Raw genomic sequence first — 19765 nt, 5'->3', positions numbered from 1 at the left:
AGACTATTGTTGTCTCGTTCAATCCAAAGACGGGTTCGAATCAGTTCTCCATGCTAGTCTGTCCTGTGCAAGCCTTCTCATCTCTGTATAACTGCTGCAAGATGCAAGTGCACTTCTCCTGCTTACTATAGTCAAACTTTGGTCGCCTTATTGTGCCACAATTTTTTTCTCTCCATTCAGTAGGCCATGATTTATACGATCTACCCTGCTATTCTGTAGCATTCTTCTGCAGCACCGCATTTCAGAAGCTTCTGTTGTCGCATTTACTACTACGAGTACTTCTTGTGCACAGTTGACATCCTTTCTACTTCGGTCTTCGTCAGTTATTTTGCTGCTCAGTAGATTCCATTACCTTCTTTTACTTTTCTTGATGACGATAACCTATTTTAAGGCATTATGCATCCCGTTCAACAAACCTCTCCCAAGTCCTTTGCCATCTCTAACGGAATTACATTGTCGTCGACAAGTCGAAAAGTTTTATTTCTTCTCCTTGTACTTTAATTCTCTTCCCTTGGTTTCCTTTACAGACTGAGCAACATCGGTGATAGGTTATAAGCCTGTCTCCGTTCACCAACTGCTTCGCTTTCATGTCTTTCGACTCTTGTGAATGCCGTATGCTTTCTGTACAAGTTATGTGTAACCTCTCGTTCCCTGTATTTTATCCCTGCGACCTCCAGAACTTGAATAGTGTACTCATTTCAACACTTTAAATTGTTTTCTATAAGTCTATAGATGCTATAAACGTAGGTTTGGCTTTCTACAGTCTATCTTCTAAGATAAGACGTAACGGCAGTATGGGCACACGTGTATCTACGTTTCTCCAGCACTCAAACGGTCTTCCCTGAGATCGACTTCTACCACTTTCTTCCACTAGTTTGTTAATAATTTGTGTCAGTATTTTGTAACCAAGACTTATTAAACTGTGCTAAAATATTAGCTGATAACATCAGCTATACGGATAGCTAGATTTAACATAGAAATAATTCAAAGGCCAAGATCGCTTAAATACGGTTTACTGGATAACCGGTTTCAACGCACTAAAGGTGCCATCATCGGATCTGAATGTAGCTAAACATTTATAAACCATTTGGATATAACGATACATGAGGCAGAGCAGCTGATAGAAAATTATCGTCACAGAAACTAAAAAACAACTGCTCTCATGGTCATTCTTTTCCATCAGATATGCAAAACCGAAGTCACAAGATGAAACTATTTGGTACATGACCGCAGCTCGACTAACGCTGCACACTGGAGTGTGATGCCTACCGTTGTTAGTCGAGCAGCAGTCATGTACAAAATAGTTTTATCTTGTGGCTTCGGTTTTACATAACTGATGGAAAAGAATGACCATGAGAGCAGTTATTTTTTTGTTTTTGTGACGATAATTTTCTATCAGCTGATCTGCCTCATGTATCGTTATATCGAAATGGTTTATAAATGTTAAGCTACATTCAGATACGATGATGGCACCTTTACTGCGTTGAAACCGGTTACCCAGTAAACAGAATTTAAGCGATCTTGGCCTTTGAATTATTTCTACAACAGAGTGATCGCCTCACTACGCACTATGTGTTCGCTGTGAAATTGACATATCTAACAACTTATATTGAAAAGAAATTAAGATTAGTTATTGCGGTTAGAAGCAAGTCCTATCCCAGCTAGTCCGTTACCAGTCTGATCCCAGAGGAAGGAAGCATATATCCTTGAACGTGCCCACGGACAGAGCACACGAGGTCTGCCAGCGGCAGCACACTGATGAGAAACGACACCCAGTCGCAGGGCAACCCTCCCGCTCGGTGCTTGCTTTTTATGCTTTTACGTATTACCCTTTTTTTAAATAAATATCCAGTTTTCATACGTCGTACGTCTGAAGTCCTTAGTAGCTGCTGCTATTTCTCTATCATTAAGTATAATACGATTTCAGTTTTGTTGGTTCCCTTGTCCTCACTAATTTTCCAGTGTGGTTTTGCACCACACACCTCGCGTTGCAGTTCTCTCGAGATTCGTAACAGAGTGCTCTCCACTTTGTGAGGCGCTTACGCACTTGTCGGCGACGTTGGTCCTGACCTCCTTGAAAGACTTCTTAGAACAACAGCGTTTGTTGGCCAGTCTACTGAAAATCAGCCTCTGCATCCCGGTGTTAAATATTTTAATCTTATAAATATTCTGCACTGTTACACCGAGAGCAGTTAACGAGAAGAATCGAATTTTGGCTGACTCATATTCTCTAGGGCGAAAGGTCGGAAACTTGTTGCAACATAACAGTGGAAAACTGAAGATAGTTTCAGTATAATGTACACAAAAGAAAGTATTCGACGCAACTTTTGCAACTTTCGCTACCCTGTGGTATCACCGCTGCAGTCAACAAACTCTTCAGAAGATTATTCGCACTGATACGAAAGGCACGTTAAAATGAATTGGTCTCCTCCCTTTCTCTTTCTCTCTCTCTCTCTCTCTCTCTTTCATTCTCTCTCAATTACACACTTACTCACTTTCACTCTTTCCCCCTCCTGGCGATATTTTTTCTCTCTTTATTCCGTGCTTGACCGGAGCCTATTCCTGTCACCAGTCGGCAATTTAAGGCGAGAGGGAAAGTTATGAATTACGTATATGTCGTTCTGTTTCTCATCACGTTTTAATTGGTCGCCTGTTATTTATCTGAGGCGTAAATTGAGAACAAGACTGTCACTCGCGTGGAGGAATGTGGGAAACTGATACAGTAATATCAGAAAATTGAGTCCGCCTTGATGCAAAACACCTTGTTATTCGTTTATTTCTTTATTCTCCCAAAATAGTTTCGGCGACAAATATCACCATCATCAGTGGGTTTTTTTAATCTAAGACATGCAGAAAATAGCATGGTTATACAAACACAGTAGCACGTTATTACATTTTTACTATTCGTGTTTTTAAATATAGTTTTCTATGGACACTTTTATACTACCTTATTTATTGTATGTTACGGCATGTTTTAAGCAATTATTGTCGCTGTCTGCGACATATTTTCTCTGTTACTTAGCTATTCGTGTACTCACGTTCGTTGGATGGTATGTGACTGCTTTTATACACAGAAAACCAAACTTTCGCACTCTGTTTCTGATCCAGAACATTACGCGATCATTACAGTTTTTCACAGCCTTTCTCGCCACATGGGATACACCTCACGCGGCACACGCGGACAGCAAGATTGTGTAATGTTCTGGATCAGAAACAGTGCGAAAGTTTTGTTTTTCTGTGTACAAAAGCAGCCATATACCATCCAACGAACGTGAGTACACGAATAGCTAAGTAACAGCTCAGTACACACCAAATAACTGGTTATACACAACACTGCCACAACCCCAAGTATATACTGCTGACATACGAAGTTGACCTTTTAGTATTTTCTTTACTAACAGCCGCTCACATGTTTGCAGATGACATGATTTCGCTAAGTAAGAAACGGCAACAGAAACAAAAAGCGCACAGAAAATATGTCGCAGACAGCGACAATAATTGCTTAAAACATGCTGTAACATACAATAAATAAGGTAGTATAAGAGTGTCCATAGAAAACTATATTTAAAAACACGAATAGTAAAAATGAAATAACATGCTACTGTGTTTGTATAACCATGCTATTTTCTGCATGTCTTAGATTTAAAAAAACCACTGATGATGGCGATATTTGTCGCCGAAACTATTTTGGGAGAATAAAGAAATAAACGAATAACAAGGTGTTTTGCATCAAGGCCGACTCAATTTTCTAATATTACTGTTTTTCTATGCAAACACGGACCAAATGGAAGAGTTCCAATATAAAATAATTGAAACTGATACGTTTTCTCGACAGTCGCTTTCCTTGCTTCTGCGGTATGCTTAAGAGTTACATCTTGGGTACCCCGTACAATCGGATGCACATTTAGCTGTGTAACAGCAGCAGCTAGCAGTAGCATAAAAGAGGTGGAAGATGGGTGGCTGACGGAGGGGGCGGCATGGCGTTGTTTCAGGAGGGAACTGCTGGTCGCTGCGAGTGCGCAACGGCCGCTGCACCGACCTGCTGAGTCAGAAGGTGTCCAAGGAGGAGTGCTGCACGTCGTCGAGCGTGGCGACCGCCTGGAGTGAGGAGGACCTGGACGCCGGCACGCTCTTCTTCTGGAGGGTCCTCGGAGGGGGCGTGCCCTGCACCGCCTGCAAGGGTGAGCCACCCTCTCTCTCGCGTGTTTTGTTTCCATTTCTCTGCACGATACTTTGGTGACCAGCCCAGTCGCCTTCTTCGAGTGCTGCATGCGGTTATGTGAACTCGCTGCCTGGACTCCAACTTGATGATGATGATGATGTTTGGTTTGTGGGGCGCTCAACTGCGTGGTTATCAGCGCCCGTACAATCTTTGCTCAGTCCAATTTCGCCAATTTCCTGGATGATGATGAAAGGATGAGGACAACACAAACACCCAGTCATCTCGAGGCAGGTGAAAATCCCTGACCCCGCCGGGAATCGAACCCGGGACCCCGTGCTCGGGAAGCGAGAACGCTACCGCGAGACCACGAGCGGCGGACTGGACTCCAACTTGACTGTGCTGTTGCGCCGCTATTTACAGCCGAGTTCGACTGCTGTCATAATGAAATTTCCAGCTAAAAAACTCTAGCCCATAATTCTCTAACGCAGCAAGACGGGGAGAGCGCCACCAAATACTTACGAATTTCTGGAGGAATTGGTACTCAGATTGGCAAATTAAGCGTGCGTTGCTGTCAAATTCAAAATGGACCTGAGATGTAGATTAAGACTGAGAATGAAATAGAAAAGTCAAGAATTGCTTATCTGCTTTTTGTTGGTCTAATCTGCGGAAAGATCGGTAGACGCTTACGGAAACATGACATCCAGTGTACAGGGTGGTCCAAAAGTCGGTTAAGCACTCCGTCTTCAGGCCACGAGTGACCTACCGGGACCATCTGACCGCCGTGTCATCCTCAGAGGAGGATGCGGATAGGAGGGGCGTGGGGTCAGCACACGGCTCTCCCGGTCGTTATGATGGTATTCTTGACCGAAGCCGCAACTATTCGGTCGAGTAGCTCCTCAATTGGCATCACGAGGCTGAGTGCACCCCGAAAAAATGGCAACAGCGCATGGCCGCTGGATTGTCACCCATCCAAGTACCGGCCACGCCCAACAGCGCTTAACGTCGGTGATCGCCAAAAATCGGTTAACATTTGAAAATTCACTGATTCGTGGAATAATGTAGGTACAGAGGTAAAAACTGACATATGTGTCTGAAATGACATGAGGTTTGGCCAGCAGATGACACTGGACACAATCGCGTATAAAATGGGATGTAGTGAGAGAGGGAGTCAGATCATCCGTAGCCTGACTGATAAAGACCAGCTGGAAGGTATGACATTTATGCAGGATGGCGATCCACCCATATAGCCACAATAGTAAAAGATCTCTCGCGCGCGTCGTTCGGTGAGGATCGCGTGCTGAGACGCCACGCCCTTCACGCTTCACCTCAAGGTACCCAGACCTCAGTCAGTGCGATTATTGGTTGTGGGATTACCTGGAGTCGCAAGTCTACCGCAGTTGTCCGACCTCATTAGAAATGCTAAAAGACAACATCTGAGTGCAATTTCTTACCATACCTGCTGATATGTCGTACAGTGCTGTCCACAACATTGTCCCTCGATCACAGGTATTGTTGACGAATGACGGCCATCATATTGAGCACTTGTTATAAAAAGATCGTCTTTGCTAAAAATAAATTGCTATGCTTATTACTCCTCATTTTTCATGTGAAGCGCCATCTATTGGTCGTTTTGTGCACTTTTATTTGGTTTCATTAAGCCCTGTCATTTCAGGCATGTGTCTCAATTTTGAACTCTCTAACTACGTTATTCCGTGAAGTATTGAATTTTGAAATGTTAACGGACTTTTGGGTCACATTGTATTTCGCTCCCGTCAACAAAGGTAAAACATCACCTTTGTAATTTTAAAGACTCTCTATGTCTCCGAAAGCCGAGTGTGTACTGCGTGGACGCAACTGAAACAAGCAAGTGAAACATTTGTGGCCGAACTCTGCTTCGACTGCAGTCAAGAAATATGACGAAGCCAGGATCGCGATGCTATCACCAAGTTTCAGGGATAGCGTAAAAAGGAGGGTAAAAAAGGAGGCTATTGAAATAAAGCTAACAAACCTGTACAGAGATTTCAATTTAAGGAAGTCCGCCCCCGGTAGCTGAATGGTCAGCGCGACAGGATGCCAATCCTAAGAGCCCGCGTTCGATTCCGGGCTGGGTCGGAGATTTTCTCCACCCAGGGACTGGGTGTTGTATTGTCCTGATCATCATCGTCTCATCCCCATCGACGCGCAAGTAGCCAAAGCGGCGTCAAATCGAAAGACTTACACCCGACGAACGGTCTACCCGACGGGAGGCCCTAGTCACACGACATTTAGATTTACAATTTAAGAAGGGCTTGGGATCCGGCAGTAAATCTATTAAAATCTCGCCAGCCTTTTCGTTCGTAAGAGCTGTAAAACGCGAAGAGAGTTTGTATTTCATGGAAAACGTTGTGGGCTCTGTAAAACAAAAGAGCATCAAACAGCGTAGCGGGCCCCGAGAGCCGAACTCAGCTGTAAGAGTACTTCAGTCTGGTTGGAGTCCAGGCAACGAGAACACACAACACAGCTGGAGCACCTGAAGAAGATGACTGGCTCGGCCGTCGAATCATTTGAACTACTACATTAACCAATCACCCCGAAACTACATCACGTCCTCGATTTTTTTATTTGTTTGCGAGAGTCAAGTTCGTCATGAACATTACGCGTATCGTTGAAACTGATAACTCGTGTGCATTGTTGTTCGTGGCCTGGATGCTACCGTCTTGGTAAATTGTTAGAACAGAATGTCTTTCAGACTAGCACTGTGACCACTCAGTGTGGTGTTCATCATAGAATCGTTGATGGTCAGACATTCTTACCGTAACTTAGATTAGTGGCAGTACTAGTGTCAAAACGCGCTCATGAAAATCTTAAATCCACACGAACGTTAATACGAGCTATTTAATGTTATGAAGCCAAGTGGGCATTTAACAGCGTTGTCAACAAGAAGTTTCATGAGTAAATGAACATGTTTTTTTACAAAAACCCTCTCGTATTGTATTAAACGAATTTGCACTAGTATGTTGATACGTTAGAGTACACTTGCTAAGATAACTGGGTAAGCAACGAAACGATTTACGATGAAACTGGAGGCGAAGTGTTTCTTGTATCAAAGCTCTCAGTAGACAACTGGAATCAACCACTGGAAGTTTGTTGCTACATCCTTGCTCATCCTGTAATGACCCCCGATACATTACTTGCTTCTGAAACAATTCTTTATATAAACACAGTCACGGATTGCACAAGTTTCTTGATCAGGTAATTGATTTCGGTCAACAATGACCATATTCAGACCTAAAAATAATAAATGTACAAAGGTAGCTTGATATACGAGAGCTATTTAGAAAGCAATGTCCGATCGGGCGCGAAATAGAAGCCACAGTGAAAATCCGACAAAGTTTTGCACACTTGTGTTGGGCAGTGTTTACAGTATGCCCGCCGATCGCATCACGTCGCTTTTTTCAGTTCTCAGGGTGCAGCAAACACGTAAATATGTCTAGGAAGTAGTGTCTTCTGCCAGATATGAGAGCCGAAGATTTCGCCTGATGTCGTGCAGCCCACGAACCATAACTATCATGCGTTTCCTTCTTCATGAAAATTGTCGGCCGCACTCTGCAGGGACAATGAAGATGCTTCTGCAGCGTTTACGATGGCAAGTGTTTGATCACCCACAGTACAGCCCGTAACTGACTCCCCCTCAGTTTCATTTCTCCTCAGAAGAACCGCTGGCTATGAAGACAACCTATTGCCACAGACAACGAGCTGTAGACCAGCTTAGAGAATTCGCAGAAAGCACAGATGGCTGCCTTTCATGACGAAGGTACTGGAGAGTAGGTATAACGCTACCACAGGTGTCTAAATCGGAGCGGTGACTTTGTACAGAAGTAGCTGGAAGGTGTAGCTAACTGTTGCAAATAAAACAATTTTGATTTTCACAGTGGTTTCCATTTTGCGACCGATCGTACCTTACTTTCCGAATAACCCTAGTACAATTTTTCCCAGTTACATAAAATACAGAATCAGAACTCATTATAAGCAAACCTGACAGCACTTTCGTACCCGAGTAAATACAGTATACTACATAATATCGTTGCGTATAGATGGTACAATCACATTAAACAGCCATAGAAGCTTCGTCACAAAATCACATTTTTTTTTTTTTAGGAAATTGGCTTCTATTTTTGACGAATACTACCTCCTGTAGCAAAGTGTGATAATTTTTTTTATACACATTGAGTGGCCTGTCAGTATAACCTGCATGTTAAGCGAAACAGTTTTGTCTTGAGTGGTTCTCCCAGACGTTAATGATTCTGGAGAAATGTCGTCTTCTTCAGGTGCCACGTTTTCGATCTGGGTCTTCCAGTGCTTTCTCAGACTCCTCTGACAGTATCGCTTCACCTACCTTATCTACATACACTTCCTCTTTTTTTTCTACAATGTTGCCATTTGGCAACATCGCGATGGTAGGCGAAGGAAACCGCGTAACTCCATTTTGTTAAATTTTACGGGAGAAGCGAAAACGGTTTCATAAAAAATAATATAAAGCGATACTGATAAAGTTGCTACATGTGTAACCATGTAGGGGGTTCGGGAATTCCCGTTCCAGATTTCTAGAAGCTGTAGAGGGGTTCAAATGGCTCTAAGCCCTATGGGTCTTAACATCTGAGGTGGTCCGCTAAGCTTAGAACTACTTAAACCTAACTAACCTAAGGACATCACACACATCCATGCCCGAGGCAGGATTCGAACCTGCAACCGTAGCAGTAGCGCGGTTCCGGACTGAGGCGTCTACAACCGCTCTGCTACAGCGGCCGCCTTGTAGAGGGGAGTGAGTAGAGAAGATACTGAATAGAAACCCACGTGCAGAAACGTACTGTTTCCGTAATACAACCGTTTGAAAGTATCTTAGTAACGCGACAGTTTTACAGGTAATGCTCGTGTACGCGTTGACAGGTTCTGTTTAACGTGATGCAGTACGGCCTTTTCCAGTTCGGATGCGCGGCGTATCCTTGTAGCACCACGGTCACGCTTGCTGACGGTACAGTTATACTTTCTCGAAGCTGTTGCGTAATTGTGGTGAAAAGAGTATGCAATGAAGTCGGACGTTGTGCAGAGCGATATCGAAAAGGCGACGAGCAGCTCTTCCGATACCGTGAGCTTCGCCATTCAGGAGGATTATGTCAGCGTATTCTGCAAACGTGTAGTCAACCTTGTTTCTCTAGCACTCACAGATGCTTGAATGAACCAGGTCAGAGAGGTAGAATACACGTCAAATGACATCAGCCGATCGGACAGAACCAACCCCCCCCCCCCCATCACCAATACCAACCTGTTGCACACCTACTTAGCAAACATGTTGCCGAACGGCTGTATTACGGAAATGATACGTTTCCATACAAGGATTTGGATGGGAAATGGATGTGAAATCTTGTGGGACTTAACTGCCAGCCGGCCGGAGTGGCCGTGCGGTTCTAGGCGCTACAGTCTGGAGCCGAGCGACCGCTACTGTCGCAGGTTAGAATCCTTCCTCGGGCATGGATGTGTGTGATGTCCTTAGGTTAGTTAGGTTTAATTAGTTCTAAGTTCTAGGAGACTGATGACCTCAGAAGTTAAGTCGCATAGTGCTCAGAGCCATTTGAACCATTTTTGAACTTAACTGCCGAGGTCATCAGCCCCTAACCTTACACACTACTTAAATTAAATTATCCTAAGGACGAAAACACACCCATGCCCGAGGGAGAAGTCGAACCTCCGCCGGGACCAGCCGCAGAGCCCATGACTGCAGCGCCTCAGACCGCTCAGCTAATCCCGTGTGGCTACCAGTATCCCTGTTCAAAATTTTATGTAATCACTGCCGTCTACAAGTCCTAGAAGTCTGTATAGTGTAATTACGATTAGAGAAATCACGCGCTTCCAAATGTCTCTTTGATAATGGAGTTACTGGTAACTGCAATTACGAGGTTTTCAGAGACAGATGGAGTTACGAGGTTTTCACTGCCTACCATCGAGTCTGTTGTGGAGCGTTTGCGTTTGTCAGCGCAGCGACTGGAGCGCGGCGGCTGGCGTGGGATAGGTGCTACGTGCCAATCGCACACGTTTCCGCGTCAGGCGGCGTTCTCGGAAAGGCCTGGCACGGCGCGCTCGCTGCGCGTGACAGTCGCGAGCGGGCCGCGTCACCCGCAGGTGGCCCGCGGCGGCGGCGGCCCAGTTCCTGCCGCGTCTGCGGCTCCCACGTGCTCGCCGCCTCTCACAAAGAGATCGGCCGCAGGTGCGCCCGCGGGGTGTCGGATTCTGTGGCCGGGGCGTGGGAACGCCTCAGCGTAAACAGCCGCCGCGCCGCCTCTTTCGAAATCCGCCAAACACCTGCGTCTCGGCTCGCTCTAGGTCACCTTCAGCGCGCTGGCGCTCTGCTATTGCCGTCTTTCCATTGAACCGCGGGAGGTGACCCGCGGACTGCGCTCTGTCCAGGCAACGTTCGGCGTGAATGCAGTCGCCCACTCATTCTCCTGGTGCAGTTGTACGAGGAACGTTCAATAACTAATGCAACACATTCTTTTCTGAAAGCAGATTCGTTTTATTCAGGATTCCTATACACCATATTATTCCCCTCTCTTTTGGCTACAAAGCCATCATCATAACCTCCGTCCAATGTGACGGCCTCACTGGCGGTGCCGCACGGTGCCGCTCTACTGGTCGATGTCGGAGCCAGCGTCTTGCTGCATCAATCTCCACATTATCCACGTAGTGCTTCCCGCGGAGTGGGTCAAACAGATGGAAATCGGAAGGTGCGAGATCCAGGCTGTAGGGTAGATCAGGAAGAACAACCAATAAAGTTTTGTGAGCTCCTCTAGGGTGCGCATACTTGTGTGAGGCCTAGCGTTGTCATGGAGAAGGCATTTTTGTGGCGACGTATACGCTGAAGTTCTTTTATTTCCTGCGGGTATCTTCAGAGCTCATGGTTGCCCCGTGAGGTTAGACATCAAACAGAACAACCCCTTCAGAGTCCCTGTGGATTTCTTCGGAGGAGAAGCGGTGTGACACCACTCCGTGGATCGCCGTTTTGTTTCCGGCTCGAAATGATGAACCCATATTTTAAAAAAATAATTGTTACGATGAGCTTCGTAAAGCGCAATAAATTTCGCGCAGATGGCCCTTCGTTGCTCTTTACAGTCTTCTGTTAGCCAGAGAGCAACCCAACCGGCACACACATTTGAGTACCCCAACTGGTGGACGAGTGTGTCAGCACTGCTCACAGAGACGTCCAATTCAACAGAGAGGTGTTTCATTGTGACCTGTCGATCATCCCGAATGAGAGTATTCGTCCGCTCCAACACTGCAGGAGTCAGCCGAGTCCGGCCGGCCGGCACGGGGTACTTTGGATAGGTTTGTGGGACCATGTTGCGATGACTACAAACACCTCGCCCAACAACTTCAAATGTTCAAATGAGTGTGAAATCTTATGAGACTTAACTGCTACGGTCATCAGTCCCTAAGCTTACACACTACTTAACCTAAATTATCCTAAGGACAAACACACGCACGCATGCCCGAGGGAGGACCCGAACCTCCGCCGGGACCGGGCGCACAGCCCAACAACTCACCATCCTCTTCTTCTCTGCCGTGTCTCCGCAGACACTCTGCAAGCACTTACGCGATGCTCTCGTTTTCTGCCAAAAGAAACTCAACGGCGGCTCCCTGCCTGGAACGGACCTCCTTTGTAGATTCTATTTTTAAGGCTGCGTATAGCACTGGCACCTATAAGAGCTTTGTGAAACTATAGGAGTTGAAGCGATATTATTCCACGATGTCCCACAACAAACTCCGCATTTTTTGCACAGAAACTAGCCGAGAGAAAACAAAGTGTTGCATTACTTATTGAACGCCCCTCCAATAATTATCTGCCTTTCTTCCTATTCTAGATTTCGCTTAAGACAGTTTCACACTAGACCACTTATATAATCAAGTGCCAAGTGACTTGTTTATTAAACCAGTGTGGATAACATTGTTTCATCAAGCACAGAATAAATGACTTCCTTGTTGCGTCTATGTCCTCGTCCTCTTGGCTACTGGGGGGGGGGGGAGGGGGGAGTGTGCACTGCGAGATGGGGGCTTTCGTTCGGCTTGGAAGTAGTAAGTACGTATTTCAGTAATCCAACAAAATGCGTTGCGGTCAAGGCCCGATAGGCTGACTTAAGTATTTGTGACTTTCACTGGGTGGTAAGTGTTTTACAGCACGCACTGCAAAGAAATTTCTTGCAGGAAGCAGCATTTTCCAGAGAATCTCTACTGTATCTATATCCGCAGCTGCACTGGCATGACAGGAGTCATGGGATAGCGATATGCACATATACAGATGGAAAAAGTATCTCGTACACAAAGTATAAAAGGGCAGTGCCTTGACGGAGCTGTCTTTTGTACTCAGGTGATTCCTATGAGGCTTTCCACGTGATTATGGCCACGCGACGGCAATGAACAGAATGGTAGATGGAACTAGAAGCATGGGACATTCTATTTCGGAAATCGCTAGCGAATTCAATATTCCGCGATCCACAGTGTCAAGAGCGTGCAAGAATACCAAATTTCAGTCATTACTTCGCACCACGGTCAACGCAGTGGCCGAAGGCCTTCACTTGACAGAGCAGCGGTATCATTGCATAAAACAAAAACCAATGTGGGACGTATAACGAGCGCATTCCTTAGGACAGTGCAGCAAAATTGGCGTTATTGGGCTGTGGCAGCAGACGATCGACGCGAGTGCCTTTGCTAAGAGTACGATATCGCCTATAGGGCGTCTTCTGGGCTCACGACGATATCGTTCGGAACTTAGACGACTGGCAAATCGTGGTCTTGTCAGATGAGCCCAGATTTCAGTTCTTAAGAGCTGAGGTGGCATTCGAGTGTGACGCAGACTCCTCTAAGCCATGGACCCAAGTTGTTAACAAGGCACTGTGCAAGCTGGCGGTGGCTCCACAATGGTGTGGACTGTGTTTGCATGGGATGGACTGGGTCCTCTGGTCCAACCAGGCCCCCACAACCGCACGGGTGCTCAACTGTGAAGAGCGGACAAATTGAACAGCTGGGCGGCGGCCATTAGAGTGGTAAACTGACGCGCGGAGTTCGAATGTTTATACATCGCTTTTGGTTACAAAATGCCTTCCCTTGAGTTAGGTCACAAACATAATGCCTCATTTAAATACGTTACTACAATATACTTTTTAATTTATGAACAAACACAAACTAGTCACTGTTTATGAATTTATCTTACGTACTACATGGAATCTGCCGTAGCTAAAAGTTATGTAATGGACCCCTAGCATTTTTCGTAGTTCATTTACGATAGATGTACGCAAAATGCATCAAAATAGTCGAAGATTTGCCCACTATATTAGTAGATATTTTCTAACTCTACCTTGCTTTAGATTTTATGACGAGAAGTGCGTTATATATGGCATAGTGCTTTGGCAACTCACGACCAAATTATCAAGTTTCAACCTAACCTAGACCATGAAAACACTACCGATCAGCCAACTTTCTTCAAAATGATCAGAACATATAAAATGGTATTCTGTCGGTCGGAAATCTTGCCTCCTGGCAGCGTGTAACCATTTTTGTATTAACTGTGGTGTTGAGAAAAGAAACCTACAAATAGATGCACAGACATTATGCTAATACCGTGTTACAAAAACATTTACTAAGAAAGTGCACTCACATACAAAACAACATAAAATATTCACATACCTGTGAAATGTAATATTCGTTCCTTTCTCGAATTTATTTGTACAATTAATCGCTGCACAACTCTTCACCATTGTACATCTTTTGATTGGAACGTACAGACAGTAGAATTAAGAGTAACAAATACTGTATGTACGCCCCAACAAATATACAACGTTGAATCAGGGTCTTCATAAACAACAATACTACACAACACATCAGACTACAACCACTATAATGGCGTCCAGCCGAAGGTTCAAATTATCCCGCGACTGCAGCGCCATCAGTGAGTCTAGTAATATTTTACAAGGTCTTTGGGTCCAACCGAACCTATCATTTACCATTTGCAGCCATTCTCGGACTTCATGTTCTCAAGCAACAATGGAATTTGCATGGATGACAGTGCGTCGTGCTACCCGGCCACAATTGTTCCAGATTGGTTTGGAGAACATTCCGAACAGTTGGAGCGAATGATTTGTCTATCCAGATCACCCGACATGAATCCCATTGAACATTTGTGGGACGTAGTCGAGAGGTCAGTTCGTGCACAAAATTCTGCACCGGCAACATTTTGGCAATTATGGACGTCTAGAGAGAGAGCAGGGCTCTATATTTCTGCAGGGGCTTCCAACGAATTGCTGAGTCCATGCCACGTCGAGTTGCTGCAGTACGCCGGACAAAAGGAGGCCTGACATGATATTAGCACATATCCCATGACTTCTGTCACCTCAAAGTATACACGTACTCCCAAGCCACCGCTCTCTGCATGGCAGAGAGTAGCGGATAGCACTACTGGTCATTTCCTTTCCTGTTCCACTTGCACATAGAGCTAGGGAAAAACGTCACTCTAAAAGCCTCCGTATGAGCTGCACGCGCAATATATGTTGGGGCAGTAGAATCCTTCTGCAGCCAGCCTCAAATACAAGTTCTCTAAATTCTGGCAATAGTGCCTTGCGAAAAGAGCGTCGTCTTCCCTCCACGGATTCCCATTTGGGTTCACAAAGCATCTCCGCAATACTTTCGTACTGATCGAACTTACCAGTAACAAATCTAGCAGCATGTCTCTGAACTGCTTCAATATATTCCTTTAATCCGAACAGGTGGGTATACCAAACTCTCTAACAGCACTCAAGAACGGGTCGCACTAGCGTTCTATGTGCCGTCTCCTTTACACACTCCTGGAAATTGAAATAAGACCACCGTGAATACATTGTCCCAGGAAGGGGAAACTTTATTGACACATTCCTGGGGTCAGATACATCACATGATCACACTGACAGAACCACAGGCACATAGACACAGGCAACAGAGCATGCACAATGTCGGCACTAGTACAGTGTATATCCACCTTTCGCAGCAATGCAGGCTGCTATTCTCCCATGGAGACGATCGTAGAGATGCTGGATGTAGTCCTGTGGAACGGCTTGCCATGCCATTTCCACCTGGCGCCTCAGTTGGACCAGCGTTCGTGCTGGACGTGCAGACCGCGTGAGACGACGCTTCATCCAGTCCCAAACATGCTCAATGGGGGACAGATCCGGAGATCTTGCTGGCCAGGGTAGTTGACTTACACCTTCTAGAGCACGTTGGGTGGCACGGGATACATGCGGACGTGCATTGTCCTGTTGGAACAGCAAGTTCCCTTGCCGGTCTAGGAATGGTAGAACGATGGGTTCGATGACGGTTTGGATGTACCGTGCACTATTCAGTGTCCCCTCGACGATCACCAGTGGTGTACGGCCAGTGTAGGAGATCGCTCCCCACACCATGATGCCGGGTGTTGGCCCTGTGTGCCTCGGTCGTATGCAGTCCTGATTGTGGCGCTCACCTGCACGGCGCCAAACACGCATACGACCATCATTGGCACCAAGGCAGAAGCGACTCTCATCGCTGAAGACGACACGTCTCCATTCGTCCCTCCATTCACGCCTGTCGCGACACCACTGAAGGCGGGCTGCACGATGTTGGGGCGTGAGCGGAAGACGGCCTAACGGTGTACGGGACCGTAGCCCAGCTTCATGGAGACGGTTGCGAATGGTCCTCGCCGATACCCCAGGAGCAACAGTGTCCCTAATTTGCTGGGAAGTGGCGGTGTGGTCCCCTACGGCACTGCGTAGGATCCTACGGTCTTGGCGTGCATCCGTGCGTCGCTGCGGTCCGGTCCCAGGTCGACGGGCACGTGCACCTTCCGCCGACCACTGGCGACAACATCGATGTACTGTGGAGACCTCACGCCCCACGTGTTGAGCAATTCGGCGGTACGTCCAACCGGCCTCCCGCATGCCCACTATACGCCCTCGCTCAAAGTCCGTCAACTGCACATACGGTTCACGTCCACGCTGTCGCGGCATGCTACCAGTGTTAAAGACTGCGATGGAGCTCCGTATGCCACGGCAAACTGGCTGACACTGACGGCGGCGGTGCACAAATGCTGCGCAGCTAGCGCCATTCGACGGCCAACACCGCGGTTCCTGGTGTGTCCGCTGTGCCGTGCGTGTGATCATTGTTTGTACAGCCCTCTCGCAGTGTCCGGAGCAAGTATGGTGGGTCTGACACACCGGTGTCAATGTGTTCTTTTTTCCATTTCCAGGAGTGTAGGTGAGCTACAGCTCCCCAAAATTCTCTCAATAAAAGGAAGTCGAATATTCGCCTTCCGTATCACCAATCTGAAGTGCTCATTCCATTTCATATCGCTTTGCAACGCTACACCTAGATATTTAATCGATGTGACTGCGTCAATCAGCGTCGTACCAATGCAGCATTCGAACTTTACAGGATTCTTTTTCCTACTCATCCGCGTTAACATTTTTTCTACATTTAGCGGAAGCTGCCATTCACCACACAAGTAGAAATTCTGTCTAAATCATTTTGTATACTACTACACACATTCAATAACGACACCTTCCCGTACGCTACAGCGCCATCAGCAAACAACCGGAAATTGATATTCACCCTGTCTGTCGTATCATTTCCGTATGTAGAGATTAAGAGGGGTCCTATCACACTTCGCTGGGGCACTACTGACGACTCCCTAGCCTGTCATGAAGACTGCCTGTAGATGACAAAGTAGTGGGTTCTGGTACGTAACAATTCTTGGAGTAACTCACATATCTTGGAGCCTAAATTGTATGCTCAGACCGTCAGCAACAGTCTTCAGTGGGGCACCGCATCAACTGTTTTCTGGAAATCTAGGAATACGGAATCTGCCTGTTACCATCCATCCATGGTTTGAAGGATATCATGTCAGAGAAGGACAAGTTGTGTTTCTCACGAACGCTGCTTTCTCAGCCCGTTCTGGCCTGTGGACAAAGGCTGTTCTGTCTCGAGAAAATTTTTTACATTTGAACTTTGAATGTGTTCGAGAATGCTGCAGCAAACCGATGTTAACGATATTGGTCTGTAATAATGCGGGTCGGCTCTTTTGCCTTCCTTACATACGTACAGAAGTTACCTGCGCTAGGAGAAATGAAAGGTACAAAATGGTTCAAATGGCTCTAAGCACTATGGGACTTAACATCTGAGGGCATCAGTCCCCTAGACTTAGAAGTACTTAAACGTAACTAACCTAAGGACATCACAACATCCCAGCCCGAGGCAGGATTCGAACCTGCGACCGTAGCAGCAGCTCGGTTCCAGACTGAAGCGCCTAGAACCGCTCGGCCACAAATGATAGCTAGTTAAGGGGCTAAAGCCGCAGAACAATCACTGTAAAATGGAACGGATTCCATCTGGATCCGACGACATATTCGTTTTCGGCTCTTTCAGTAGCTTCTCTACTCCGCAGGTGGCTACTTCTATGTCCGCCAAGCGGGGATCTGTGCTACAGGCAAACGACGAAATGTTTGTACGATTCTCCTGCATATATGATTTCTTAAACGTAAAATTTAAACCATCAGCTCCTTTTGCAGTCTTCTGTTGACACCTCAGATTGGTCAAAAAGTGTATGGATAGAAGCTTCGACCCGCTTGGTGACTTCTCGCACGACCCGAATTTTTTAGGGTTCTTTCGCGTAGGTATGACTGTGGAAGTTGGTGTATGCTTCGTGCATCTTCTTAGGGACGCGTAAATTTCTACTAAATTTTGCTAGTCGACATTAGCGCACTCTTTCTTGAACCGAGAGTCCAACAATCTATGTTTCCTCAGCGTTTTCTGAATCTGATTACTAAACCACGGAGAGTCTTTCTCATCTTTAATCCATTTATTGGCACATACGTCTCCAAAGCGCATTTCAAAGTCAGTTTAAACTTTGCCCTCGAGACATGTTCAAAAAGTGTGTGCACTAGATTTTTATACTTTTTTTTCATAAAAAGTGTATTAGAAAAAGAATTACAGGATATTGTCGACACACATGTAGACTGTCCACCATGTAACCGCCATCCCGTTCAATACATTCGCAACCAGTTTCGGCAATTCATTTTGCCATCTTCAGGCCCCATACAGCAGTTGCTGTCACGCTTTCGTATGAAACAGCTGCGCAGCGATTGGGATTCACGATATCTAGTTTTATGGCGCTATACAATAAGCTTGTTGATTCGAAAAGAGCTTATGGGGCCTGAAGATGGCAAAATGAATTGACGAAACTGGCTGCGTTCGAAATAAAATATCTTAAAGTGTAGGGCTGTCGGTAAAGTTTATTGAATTGAAAAGTATTGCAGGTAGTCCACATGCACCAGCGACCTCCCGGCAGTTGTCAGCCGCGTTAGTGGACGAATGGAACGCCCTGCTAGAAGAACTTCTTTATCAACCTTGTGGCTAGTATGGGAGCATGTTGCCGTCCGTGGCAATCAGATATCCTATTAAAAACCACGTCCCGACTTCTTTAATTTCCTGGGGATAGTCACAAATCGCGGTGATTTCAGTGCCATTATTATCTTTGAAAAAAAAGTGTCGTTTCTGTTCGTCTAATTGCGTATTTCTTTCAGTCACTTTCTGCACCATACTGTGTACGGTCCAAGTTCCATCGAGCTATGTCACTTGGCAGTGTCACATTATGCGAAAGTTTCTTTCGTCCTTGGGTTTTGCAGACCGCTGTATTTTCCGCAATATTTCGTTAAAAACTGTCGCTTTCTCGATGTTCGTCGATCTATAGTTTAAACGAAATTTACCTGTCTCCAGTCACAGCAAACCGGAGATCAGTGGTGAAGTGTCCATTAAGGCTCTAAGGCCGAGCCTACCCAAGACATTTCAAAATTATTCGTCCACACTGAATTTAATCCGATCTGATCACGTACCCTAGTAAATGTTTTCAAGTATTTTACTTTTGAACTTCGTATGTGCACCCGACAGTATGCATCATTCCTCTGGCTCTGTTACCAATACCAGCTCGGAATTCTGTGCTTGTTCCGAGCATGCGCAGTGAAACTTCTTAATAAAGATTTTTACTTCAACTGCTGAGTGAAATTGAATGCAAATGAACCTGCTTAAACTGCCGAGTGAAACTGAACGCACTGTCTCATTGCTTGTCTTTATCATGTCAACACTGACCCACAATATTCTAGGGCAACGCTATCTGACTGCTCAAAAAATTGATAACCTGACTTCAAATAATTAATACAAAAGAATGGCCCTGAATTAGAAGAAATCCTAACAATAATCCATACATAAGTCACTTACCTCGCAGAAAATCTTCATTACACGAACTACTGCAATGCAGCGAACACCAATAAAGCCAGCTAAATAAAAGATTTTAACTACTGTAGGCTCTAACTACTAATAGGCATGTGGCTAGCAAAGGAAAGATTTTGTTGCAGAGCAAACAATGTATTTAGCGGATTTTACCTTAATCATGTGACAACCAATTCAAAAAAATTATATAATCATCAGTAATAAATGTCCATGACGGATACACATTTAGACCGTCCGCTCGCGCTAATGCTGCAAACCTCCAACACTGCTAATTACTAACCTCTCACGGCT

General features: G+C 45.7%; 1 protein-coding gene across 2 annotated transcripts in view; it reads left to right on the top strand.

Moving 5' to 3' along the window:
- The window catches only part of LOC126088568 (follistatin), an 800862-nt gene that overhangs the window by 580748 nt on the left and 200349 nt on the right, over window positions 1-19765 (top strand). For both annotated transcript variants that reach the window (XM_049906757.1, XM_049906756.1), the window contains exon 2: window positions 3993-4181. In XM_049906757.1, coding sequence (XP_049762714.1) covers window positions 3993-4181 — 189 coding nt within the window. The remainder of the gene's footprint in view (window positions 1-3992; window positions 4182-19765) is intronic.

The sequence above is a fragment of the Schistocerca cancellata genome, chromosome 6, assembly GCF_023864275.1.
Source record: "Schistocerca cancellata isolate TAMUIC-IGC-003103 chromosome 6, iqSchCanc2.1, whole genome shotgun sequence".
Taxonomy (NCBI): Eukaryota; Metazoa; Arthropoda; class Insecta; order Orthoptera; family Acrididae; genus Schistocerca; species Schistocerca cancellata.
This window is presented reverse-complemented; position numbering and strand designations above follow the sequence as displayed.